At 41.1% G+C, this 11,749-nt stretch overlaps 3 protein-coding genes across 7 annotated transcripts in view; 1 reads left to right on the top strand and 2 right to left on the bottom strand.

Annotated features, from left to right (window-relative positions):
- LOC105559487 (transcriptional protein SWT1-like) overlaps positions 1 to 2,385 on the bottom strand; it is a 6,566-nt gene extending 4,181 nt beyond the window's left edge. Inside the window, exons 1-5 of the mRNA XM_012007801.1 lie at positions 1,981 to 2,385; positions 1,325 to 1,889; positions 1,074 to 1,244; positions 706 to 974; positions 278 to 517 (exon numbers count right to left, since the gene is read on the bottom strand). Of these exons, the coding sequence (XP_011863191.1) occupies positions 278 to 517; positions 706 to 974; positions 1,074 to 1,244; positions 1,325 to 1,889; positions 1,981 to 2,112 (1,377 nt within the window). The 5' untranslated portion in view covers positions 2,113 to 2,385. The remainder of the gene's footprint in view (positions 1 to 277; positions 518 to 705; positions 975 to 1,073; positions 1,245 to 1,324; positions 1,890 to 1,980) is intronic.
- A 460-nt stretch (positions 2,386 to 2,845) lies between these two features.
- Positions 2,846 to 6,543, top strand: LOC105559485 (nucleolar complex protein 4 homolog B). Its single transcript, XM_012007795.1, has 6 exons — positions 2,846 to 3,209; positions 3,298 to 3,400; positions 3,790 to 4,203; positions 4,448 to 4,495; positions 5,120 to 5,477; positions 5,588 to 6,543. Exons 1-6 carry the CDS (start codon positions 3,072 to 3,074, stop codon positions 6,084 to 6,086), a joined length of 1,560 nt encoding a protein of 519 aa, XP_011863185.1. The 5' UTR covers positions 2,846 to 3,071; the 3' UTR covers positions 6,087 to 6,543.
- Positions 6,396 to 11,749, bottom strand: part of LOC105559486 (serine/threonine-protein kinase MPS1) — an 8,141-nt gene continuing 2,787 nt past the window's right edge. For 3 of the 5 annotated variants that reach the window (XM_012007796.1, XM_012007798.1, XM_012007797.1), the window contains exons 2-8: positions 9,589 to 10,693; positions 8,964 to 9,190; positions 8,369 to 8,918; positions 7,822 to 7,982; positions 7,529 to 7,740; positions 6,904 to 7,287; positions 6,396 to 6,497 (exon numbers count right to left, since the gene is read on the bottom strand). In XM_012007796.1, the coding sequence (XP_011863186.1) occupies positions 6,468 to 6,497; positions 6,904 to 7,287; positions 7,529 to 7,740; positions 7,822 to 7,982; positions 8,369 to 8,918; positions 8,964 to 9,190; positions 9,589 to 10,661 (2,637 nt within the window). In that variant the 5' untranslated portion in view covers positions 10,662 to 10,693 and the 3' untranslated portion in view covers positions 6,396 to 6,467. Of the gene's footprint in view, positions 6,498 to 6,903; positions 7,288 to 7,528; positions 7,741 to 7,821; positions 7,983 to 8,368; positions 8,919 to 8,963; positions 9,191 to 9,588; positions 10,694 to 11,030; positions 11,445 to 11,749 lie in introns of those variants that run through there. The other 2 variants (XM_012007799.1, XM_012007800.1) reach the window with 2 other exon arrangements.

Genomic DNA, 11,749 nt, shown 5'->3' with positions numbered 1-11,749 from the left:
AAACATTTCGATTTTATCATAAAATTGAAAAGAATATTGTAACTAGAACCTAACCCAGGTTCATAACCCATTTTCGGTCGAACATATGTTCCTAGTATCTACGGGTTAATCGCTCCGGGAGCGCTAAAACCCATGTCAGTTCCAGTCAGTCGAAAACGCTAATAGAGAAGTGGACATAGAGAGAGGTGTTATAAGAGGTTTGGGCACGTTCCTTCAAAAACGCCTTGTAACCCTAAGGGGAATCAATAAAATGTATCTACATATACATTGTACTTACACAAATCACAGTCCATGGGATTACAATGAAAGGACGTGGATAATTCTTGAAGGTTGTGTCTCTTGCCCTTTCAATAACTTCTAGATTTGATAGAAACACATTTGTGTCGACAACAATGTACAGTGGACTTTTTTCATGTGATTCTATCTCGTTAGGTTGTGTCAACTCTACGATATTTTCTGACATATAGTTGATTTCCACACGAGTGTCTTTATCAATTTGGGCTCTCACAACTTCCACCTATGTAAAAAAAAGTATATATATTTTAAATATTAATTTTATTTACAATAACTTTCATGCAAAATGAAGATGTTCAGTATTGGAAGAAGATACACGATTACAACGGCCGAACACATTCATAATATGAATTTAGTCTACAATATAAATCGTTATAATCGTTTAATCAAATTAATTAGTAACACCAGTACCTCTAACGCAATTTCTTCATCCTTCATTGGCTCCCAATCCATTTCTTCATACAGAACTTCCTGAGCAGTCTGTTCTATTAATTTGTCTCTCGTCATATTTTGAGTAACCGGTGCATTACCTTTTTGCTGTACATTACTTTGCGACTTACTGTCGCTTAATGTAGCATTTCTTTTGTACACTCCCTCTTTCAACACTCTGTTATGCAATCTTTTAAGTCGTGCATTATCAACACTTTTATGAACACGTGTCGATTCCAAGTTGTCGTTATCTGTAAACACAAAGCAGAGTGAAAAGTTGAAGTAAATATCTCGAAACTTTATTATAGAAGAGATTAAAAAATATTAGATATAAAATTTTATGTGCTTACCGGACGAAGTAGGTAAACATCCGCTGAACTTTTGTGAAGTTTTCTTGGTGAGTAAATCGGAATGACACATTTCCTTAAATCTTTCCTTATCTATACTCAAATTTCTTCTTATTCTTTGCATACAGTCTTTCGCCAGATTTTTCCTTAAGACTGCTTTTCTCTGTCTCTCTCCTAAGCGCAGAATTAATTATAATTGTCAGTACAACAGTACATAATAACACTTAAATAAAAATCTAAACAAGTGCATTTACCTGGAACATTTTGACTGTGCGATTCCTGAACATTTTGATTCTTGTCATGCTGCGAGATATCACGTTTATTCCGAATAATACTCTCTTGGTGTCCTGCATTTCTCTCTCGTTTCTCCCATGTCCTCTGTAACCTCTGACTTGTGACATTCCGATCTTGTTGCGTGTTTCTAGTATCGTCCTTTGTTACTTTGCTTAAAGACGCTCTGGAAATTCTCTGCTCAATCTTTGTGTAAAGGACTCGCATCTGTGGCGTGCACGTTACTTTATTATCATTCTGGTCCCGAGATGTTACCGACTTATCATCTCTAGACTTTGGAGAAAAACTCCTCCTTCTTGAAGAAAAACTCTGTTTCTTATGTTCCACTGTTGTTGCGTGCGAGGCTTTCGAGGACGAGGCAGAAGCATTCTTGGCGTCTAATCTCTGCTGCATCTTTGCTCTAAGAGCCTTCATTTGCGGGGTCTCTACGAGTCTATCACATGGACACTGACGGAACGCATTGTCCTCGGGTGTTGTTGCACCACGATGCTTCTCCTTGTGAACTTTATACCTATTTGCCGAAGGTGTCTGCACAACGAATGTTTTGTTTTGAATGAATTGTTTTGAACAATTAAGAATGTTTTAGAAATAGCACAAGGAATAAATATAAGTAACGTACCTTGTCGGCCTTATCCATCGTTGGCTGAATCCACGAAGATTTATTTGTTCTCACATTGAAGTAATACACCCTATCCGGGTGACTTTTAGAAGTGACAGCAATCCAATCCTTTGGCAATTTACGTTTAAACATGATTGATGAGTATTAAGATATGTGTGGCAAGAGATTGAATAAGGGAGCTTTCCTCTTCTCGATAGCTCCCAGTGAAATGTCCTGGTCAACCAGCCGTTCAATCGTATTATTTGTTAAAGTCGTCCTTCAATTTGTAAGACCCCTGTCAGGATGGAAGCAGAGCGGGACGACCTTCGTGTCCAGGAGTCAGTGAAGAACCCAGAGTTTAAACCAAGTATATATATATATTTCGAATAGTACATCCGGCAATCTCTCGCACGGCAGGGACACGTCCGTCTCCGTCTCGTCTCGTCTCGTAGCTAACGAAAGACAACGTGAGAGAGTCTCGTGCGCTCTCGGAACCTCTCGGCTAGAATCGGTTCTCGGACCTTGAGCCCAATGAGCCCAATCACAGAACGCAGTGGCCTTTCAGCCAATGAACGGGCTGCTGCAGAGCAGGAGCCAATCCCGCGATGAGGAGATCGAAGCGCCAACGCAGGATGATAAAGCGCGAAATTTAAATCTGGGACTAATATCTTACTTTAATGACCCTTAAGCCCGTATCAGACTACGGATTGGGATTGGGATTAGATTGAAATTTAACCAATCACAGTAAAGTTTACTAATCTTAAGTTCAGTAACTTTTACTCTGGTCAAATTTCAATCTAATCCCAATCTCAATCCGTAGTCTGATACGGGCTTTACGCTGTGAATCCAGCCTTAGAACAACGCGCGGCGCATGCCTCGACCTAACCTCGTCTTGACCCAACCTAACCTTACGTAGGCGACGACGGGACCAGACATGGTGACTTTTTACAGTCGCCTTTAAGTCGAAGACGACTCGTCGAGGCTCCGCGAGGAGTAGCGGCACCAGCTGGCCACATCGTAGATCGTTCACGGCTACCTGCCGCTGTCCACGCCGTCCACGTGGATCCCGCGAGGTCTCTCCCGAGCGCGGAGAGTGGTAAGATCGACCAGTAATGACGGACGCGTCGAATTTACCGGGCGCCTGCATGGGGCCGCGGGCGATGTCGAGGATGCTGCGGCATCGCGCCCTCGAGTTCCTCACCTCGCGGAAGCACGCCAACAACCTGCTGGACATAATCTGCCACTGGGACGTGAGTAGAGACGCGTCTCGTGCGCTCGCGCACACGTTTCATGCCCTTGGAATTGAAGCACCCTAAGGACTTCCGGTTTTACTTGCAGGAGTCCACCTGTACGTGCCTCCTCACGATAGAAATGATATTCGTGGAGCTGCTCAGACGCGGCGACATGTACATGGAGCGTACGATATCCCTCACCATTTCGGGTAAGATTGAACAGATTTCTTACGTTGGTTGTAGATCGGATAGGAACAGATTAAGAGATTAAGTTCTCGCACCTTGCAGCTAAATTTCTTGGATTTTTTTTCTTGTCCTGGATGTCTAGTTGTGCATTTCTTTATTTTAAGAAAGCACAGTATACATACTGCAGCTATGAAAGGAACAAACCTGCTATCGTGCACATTTCGTGTTACACTAGCGAAAGATTTCTGTAGATTTTGTATCTAAATTTGAACAAGAAATCACGTTGGAGTTGCTTGTTATTAATTTCTTTTTTCTACATTTAGTCTTGGTTTCCATTTTCTGGTTAAACGTTAACCAGAGGACGAAAATCCGGACCTTAAAGATTTGTACTTTAATACCGCGTACGAAATAGAACCTAGCCCAGAATCTCGCTATACCACCTGGCTAAGACATTGCTACGAGGAAGTCTGGAAGAAAATACTAGCGTCTATGGAGAAGAATCGGTCAGCCGTTCAACTGCAAGCCCTCACGACTGCGATGAAGCTGATGGCGGAAGAGGGTAAAGCGCCAACGGAGCCGCGCGACAATCCGGGATATCACTTTCCTCTGCATCGTTTGAAGCCTATCCTGATGACTCTATTATCTCCCGAAAAGGATTGTACCAATTTAATATCGAGATTACAAGAGATCACCGGATACCCGGACGTTTTGTATTATACATGGAGATGCCTACCCTCTCTCACCCCGAAAAGGCAACCAAAAGAAATTTACATTAAGAATCTTCTGGAACTTATAGACAAAATACCACTGCCAAAAGAAGAAGAAGGTGTGTCTCTTATTTGGAAATTATATCACTTCTGCACTGTTATGTGAAATAATCCGTCGCAGTTACGCTTCGATTTTACTATGCAATATTGCAAACTGCGTCATGTACGGCGACTAATTAGCTACTGCTCGGCGCTCAATAGATTCTTAGATTCTCTTGTTTCTATTTATTAATTTAATACTTTACTTTATTTGACATTTTTATAAATGCAAATAGTATCATTTCAAATGACTGTATATTTCAGAATCCAGAATGTCGGACAATAATGAACTTTTGTGTGGACCGCAACAAGGTAATATAATCTATATACATATACACTCCGCAAAAAAATTATGGGATTACTTTGTTCTTACACATTGGAGAGAAGTGGGTGGCGCTCTATTGTTTTTTTTCTTTGTGCCCAATATTTTTCTTTATCATTACTGAATTGTTTCAACAGAAAAATGGTTCGGCTTTTATAGGCGGTCAAAGTGTTCAGGACGGGTTTTGCTTTGCTACGGAATAACTCTGTGAAAAAAAATCGTAGAATCATTTTCAAAAAAGCAAATTGAAAAGAAAAGTCTACGCGCTTTACGACGCAATAAACGAAATTTTGTTCCGATTTGTTTTACACTTCGTGCGCCTTGCCAAATTTGAAGAAAAATTTTGCAATTTGTCGGGTGCCGCTTTTTAATATCATAACTTTGAATTGAATTGAAATTAAATAAATCTGCCAAAGATTTTAAAAGTTGAAACTTCAACCTTCAAAATGCTTTTTCGGCGATTAAAATTGGATCATTTTCAACAAAGTATAGCCAGTTGAAAATAACCTTTGTTTTTATGGGGGGAAAAAAAGTGATCCCCTAATTTTTGCGGTGTGCATTATACTGATGTTGAAATTTCTGTATAATCAACGTATCTTAAATTTTTTTCGTAGATGCATTTACATGGGATCAATCAAACGTTAAGCGCGTATTGAACAAAGTCTGGGCCTGCGTTATGCACTGGGAATTAACGCCGCAGTTACACAAACAGTTGCTAATAGTTTTGTTGGAACGAATCATGTCGCATTTAGAGAAACCGGTACTGCTAACCGACTTTTTGATGGACTCCCTAGACGCGGACGGTCCCGTCGGTGTACTCGCGCTGCAAGGTGTATTCGTACTCGTCACCAAGCACAATTTAGAATACCCAAACATTTTCACCAAATTGTATTCGATGTTCGAGCCCGAGATCTTTCATACGAAATACAAGGCTCGTCTGTTCTACCTGTCCGATCTGTTTCTCAGTTCGACGTAAGTATTTTACACCGCATCTTGAGTACCGCGTTATAGAAGTCGAGAATAAAAAGAACCAAATTTAGCATTGTATAAAATCACTTGAACATTCGTTCCTTTTTTGTCAGACATCTACCGGAAACATTAGTAGCGGCGTTCGCGAAGCGACTTGCGCGTTTAACGTTAGTCGCGCCACCGGAGGACATCCTGATAATCCTGCTCTTCGTGGGCAACCTGTTGCTCCGACATCCAGGACTGAAGAGGCTGCTCGATCACCCGCAAGGCGGCGAGGTACCTTCGAACGAAAGCACCGGAGCGGGCGATCCTTTTCTCATGGAGGAGCGCGATCCGTTGCTGAGTAACGCATTGCTCAGCAGCCTCTGGGAGATCCGGGCATTGGAGTGGCACGTTCTACCGAGCATCGCCACCGCTGCACGTTTTATTCGCGAGCCACTGCCCTCGGTTGAATACGACATGGCATCTGCATTGGAGCGTACTGGCGGCCATCTCTTCGAGAACGAATTGAAGAACAAGGTCAAAGACATCATGCTGACGTTCGAGAGACCGAGCTCTATGGCGCTGCCAAAGGGCGAGAGACTGTTGCAATATTGGCAGCTCACGCATTGATCCTGTACGCGGCGCGATCACGACGCCGAGAGTGCAATGTATCGTGAGAAAAGGGCCGTTATTATCAGTGTCATGGAAGAGGTAGGAGTCGAGAATGATGTTCATGTTTCAAGTGAAGAATAAAGACTTTGTGTTTTATATATGGCATATCTGTACGACGAGAAAACCGATACGTTATACTGTTTCTTTAGCGTTCGACATCTACGTTTAAATATTAAAATGCGCATAATTCATTGATCGCGATACTAGTAAGACAAAATACCGCATTTGCTTTTGTTTCTATCAGTTGTACAAATTGATGGGATTACATTGTCTTATATGTATGTATATACAAACGCTTTTATGTACATCAGTTTTAATCGACAAGTTATTATTACAATATCATAACGTATGTCTGTTTGCGTCCAATGCCTGGAAAAAAAAACCATAATAAAACAGGTTGTTAATTTTGATTTAATTAGATTGTTTATTTAGTTGCTAACTTCAAATATCGTAAATGTTTTACGGGCAACTCAAAGTCAGGGCTGAAAGCAACAATCTCCATATTCAGTCTAATACCACGTCTTGCTATAGAACCAAAAAAATGCGTATAATATTTACTTATATAACAACAAATACTGTATAAAAAGTTCATGTTTATAATTTTTCAAAATTTTTAAATAAAAACTGCAAAGTATTTATAACTAAATATAACATGATAACTGCATCTCCAGGTGATAATGGGGATTGTTCTTTGCACTAGAAAAATCTCTTCACAAACGCGCTTTTTAATATCTTTCCAAAAAAGTGTTTAGGACAAAAATTAATAAGCTCATACCTGGACCAACAGTCGCCATTCGTCTTCGTTCACAGCCTGTTTTATCTTCATGAGGACATTCATCGGGAGATTGAGGGGCAAGGTCTGTACGGTATTCTGCGTGGTAGGCATATATTGCACCTGCAACAGTTGCGACACCGTGGGTCTTGCTCTCGGATCGTGCTGAAGACACTTCCGCATCACGTCGATTAAAACGGGCGGCACGCGCTCACAATTCTGACGGTCTTCGCCGTTTGTCGTGACCGGGAACGAAATGTTCGGTTTCGGATTAGTTATAGCGTTCACCTTCGCCCACTGAGAACGTATATGGTGGAAAGGCGTGTATCCGTACACCAAACCGTACAATATACATCCTAATGACCACACGTCGGACTTGAAACTTATCTGTTGGGAGAGAAAAACATCTGAGCCACTCCCGCGTATGTATTTTCAGTTTAAATCTTCAATCTTTTTGATCCCTAATATTGAGCTATAGACTTATAATCCAGTTATGTGCAATTAAATAGCTTGTAATCTTGATTTCATTTTAAATCGAGACATTCTATTATCGCGCGCGCGCGAGTCATCTTCTCGTTTCTTTGAATAATCGTAAAGAAATACATTTTGAGTTATTATCTCGTTTTACCTTATATTTAACACTGTGCGTAGGCGAGTCAGAGCTTCCACCAATGTCCATCAAGGCTTCCGGACTGATGTAGTTTAACGTACCAATCGGATTATTTTTTACAACAGATGTCATATCTGAATTTATACTGGAGGCAATTCCGAAATCTATTAATTTCAGCCGGCCTCGCACTAGTACAAAATTCCCTGGTTTCAAGTCCGAATGAATAACTCCTAAACACAAAGATGTACTTAATCACAGGCCGATATAGACGAAACGGAACGATTAGATGCAACGAGGCACGTTATTTTTACCATGTTCGTGTATGTGTTTTACAGCCGTAAGCATTTGAACCCAGTAATATAGAATCATGACAATGGATATTTGCTTCTCTTGAGACATGGATTTCAGGAATCGACTGAAGTCCGTTTCGCCCATTTCCATCACCACGTAAACCATACTATCTTTAATTTGACTGAAATAATTGGGCAAAATTAACGAGAACCATTAGAGGCGAATACCTCGTTAATATTCATTGAACATCACTAACAAGTAAACCTACCCAAGTGGAGACATGCCGATTTTTGTGTTGAATATGTTGTTTTTCAGCTTAAAATAAGAAACACGTATAATTTCATCAATATTCACCCCGAAAGAGAAAATTAAACTTTCTTCAAAGGGATATTTTACCACCTAAAAGTGCGTATGTATAAAAAAAATGTATTCCTTGTTGTGAGCTGAAAAACATATTCAACACTCATAAAAATCGGTGTCGCCACTTGGGTAGGTTTACTTGTAAGATGTCTCGAAAATGTTTTCACGGCAAGATATTGAGTGCTTGTAATGTAACGCGATACTCACTAGTCGAACATTTTAATAACGCAGGGTGCCTGCAACTTATGCAACATGGAGATCTCGTCTAGGCAACCTTGGGCCGAGTCCTTGTCCATTTTGCTCAAGTTGACGCATTTGACAGCGCGCAACTCACCGCAGGATATATCCTGCACTCGCAGAATCTCGCCGCACATTCCGCGACCGATGGTGCCTAGGATCGAGTACTCTTTACCTTTCACGATCAACGTCTTGCCTTGACATTGCGAAGGAATATTCGACGGTACGGTGAACTGCACGTTTGCCACTTTATCCGCGATCTGTTGCATCTCCTTGCATTGCCTCTCGCGGACAGAGTGACTCTTGCAGTCCGCATTCGCAACGACGTTATGCTTCTCGCTGTAGTTTCGAGAATTTTGTACTAGTTTTACGTCGGCGTTGGAACCGATTATCATCGGTTTACCCTCATTTTTGTCCTGTACAGTTTTCCGACCATTTCCTAGTATGGTAGACTGTTTGTTCTCCTTCACCTCCTCGCTAGGATTCGCCGATTTCAGATCTGAATATAACGCACGACAAACTACACGACAGATTAATTACATATAACTTGCACTGCAGTACTTACCACTATCGCAATTTGTTTCTGTCTGCATTAATTTTATATCTGATAGTCCAACCGTCTTTTTACTTCTATCCTCCTGCGACTGTGACTCAGACACGATGCCTTTTGTCTCAACACGCGTGTGCAACGGAAGCGGCTTTGATCCCAGAGGATGAGCCAAGGAATCACCGTGCACCAACGGAGCATCCGTTAAAGGTCGCTTTACGTTTTTTGGATCCATTCCGAAGTACCTAAATAATAAAACTCAAAATTAATATTCGCTGCAACTATTCAAATGAAAAAAAAAACACTTCATTTTCGATGCAAAGAGCAATAAAACTCAAATCCTAAACAAGAATATTACTTTCCATAACGATTAATCGATACTATTTAACTATTAAGAATATTCTTCAAGTCGCCAGCAGTAATTATAAATTAATAACATCGGTGATTTTTGTCGACCGTGTCTGGCAATTAAAATTCTTATTGCGAAAAATATTACGCAAATAAATTTTTCGCAATAAGAATTTTAATTGCCAGACACGGTCGACAAAAATCACCGATGATACTATTTGAGTAAAAAAATCTATATAAATAAAATTAAAATATTGTTTATCTTTAATGCAAAGTTGCAGAGTACACCACGAACCTCGACAACTCCGGTGTCTCTACGATAGGTGTATGAATCGTATTCTTGGGCATTTGCACGTGGTCCCTCGCGACGAAGCTCTTGCCCTCCATTGGTGTGTGTCTATTATAATACCAGCTGGACAATATCGTGGAAGGAGTCTGGACATGATTCTTTGTCGGATCGCCAGCCAGTTTATTATGCGGAGTTTGGAACAGTTGCTTGTGCGACGTGCACGGACTCGGATGCACGCTGGCTTGTGCGTGCTTCAACGGAGTTTCCGAGATCAGGCGATTGATCATAGTCAACTTACTCGCTTCCCCCAGCGAGGGTGTGCTAAATTCCGCGCACCGCGTACTCTTCGCCGGCGTGTACTTCCCGTCCGCTTCGTACTTGGTGATATTCTTTTGCGAGCTATATCTCGCGGAATTCATCGGGTTCTCGGACGTCTGAAACGCGCAGCCGGTGGAGTCCGTCGGAGCGTTCGGGATCGGTTGCAGATTCCTGTTCGTATCGAGCTTCGTGTTGTAATCCCCTTTGTAAACCAAAAGCGACGACGGGGGTAACGTTAGATTTGTCGAGCGATTGTGAGCGGTGTCAGCCTGATTCCTCGAAGCAAACGTCCCACTGTGATACTCCTGCGTGTTTTCTTCGTGTTTAGAGCTACAAAGCTCTAGTTTACTCGGATCGCTCACATCGCTAACTCTACATTGCTCTCTATCGGTTGCAAAGCTTGTTTCTCTTTGTACAGAAGGAGCGCTAGCCACAACTTCTTTCGGCGATGTAATTTTGAAGACTTCGTCTGATGACTCGTTCAATGAGGAATCGATGCCCGATTTAGGTACAAGCATTTCCTGTAGAGCATCCTCGGCAGAATCGTCGTGCGGCACAGGCTCGTCAAGATCCAACTCGTCCTCAGACCGGTCGGACTTCTTCTCGCTCTCGTCGTCGTCGTCCTCGTCGTTCTCGCACCAATGCAGTAGCGCCTTGAGACGCACTGGCTGAGACTTTGGCAGTGCGACATTCTGCGTCGGCAATCTGCCGGCGCTCATGTTATCAAAGCTGTATCTGTCCTTTGTCGTAAGGTCCGACATGTTATAAAAAGGTTTCTGAGATTTTCACTGATCTGCAAAAGAAAGATACATTTAAATAATATTGTAGTACGCTGGTCTTTATTAAAAAAAACAACAACTGCCACGAAGCATAAAACATCAGAGATCACAGCCAGTTGCAATGACTGTGGATTTTATTGCGATACATTTAGGTTGAAAAATTTGGCATACAATGCCAAATAGACTTGATAAAATGTTAATCGAAATTATAAGACATTCACGTCTCATAAGCCTCTTATGAATAATTTTTTCCACTTGAAATAAATATATAATCCTTTCGTAAAATCTTGAATTGTGATATGAATGTAATAATTGTAATGCTGCTTGAATAATGACACAAGAATATTGCACGTTTGCTAAATATTGCCGTATGATTTTAGCTGTTGCGAAAACCTCTTGTTTGAAACTCATACAAAACAAGAAATTTGTATCTCTTGTACATGAAATAATTGTGTTAATGTAATGATCAATATCATAGGGAAGCAGTTTCTTTACAAAACAATATACAAATGATATAAATACATGACAATTTTTGTATAAAACCTTGAGACGTAGAGATTCGACAAGTTCTATTTTTAATATAGTTCTGTATCTATAAAACTCTCGGGAATTTTCTGAGACAACGCACAAGTTACACACGTGTTATTTCTTATGATTATACGAAGCCAAGCGTCTTCTCAAATAAAACTTGAATATACGTCTATGTACAAATTAATATGCAATTTTCTATTCAACCCATTCATTTTCACATTGTAGATGATCAAAACAATCCAAGTGCGTTACCGAGATCACATAAATCATCTCAGTACAGATACACAGTGTATTGAAAAAGGACTGGTCGCACACAGATCAAACAACGCCATGTATCGACTCCTCTTTAATATCAAGCTTCTACATAGTCTCCCGCCAATTCGACACAACGCTTAGAACGAGTCTTCAGGTCCATCATCGCCTTCTGGAACGCCTCCACTGGAATACTGTTCAGTTCCTTTGTCACCGCCTTTTCAATCGCCTCTACTGACTCATATCGGTGTGCCTTCATCTTCAATTTTAGCTTGGGAAACAAAAAA

This window comes from Vollenhovia emeryi, unplaced genomic scaffold (genome assembly GCF_000949405.1).
Source record: "Vollenhovia emeryi isolate VEMERY1.0 unplaced genomic scaffold, V.emery_V1.0 DF939267.1, whole genome shotgun sequence".
Lineage (NCBI taxonomy): Eukaryota > Metazoa > Arthropoda > Insecta > Hymenoptera > Formicidae > Vollenhovia > Vollenhovia emeryi.
This window is presented reverse-complemented; position numbering and strand designations above follow the sequence as displayed.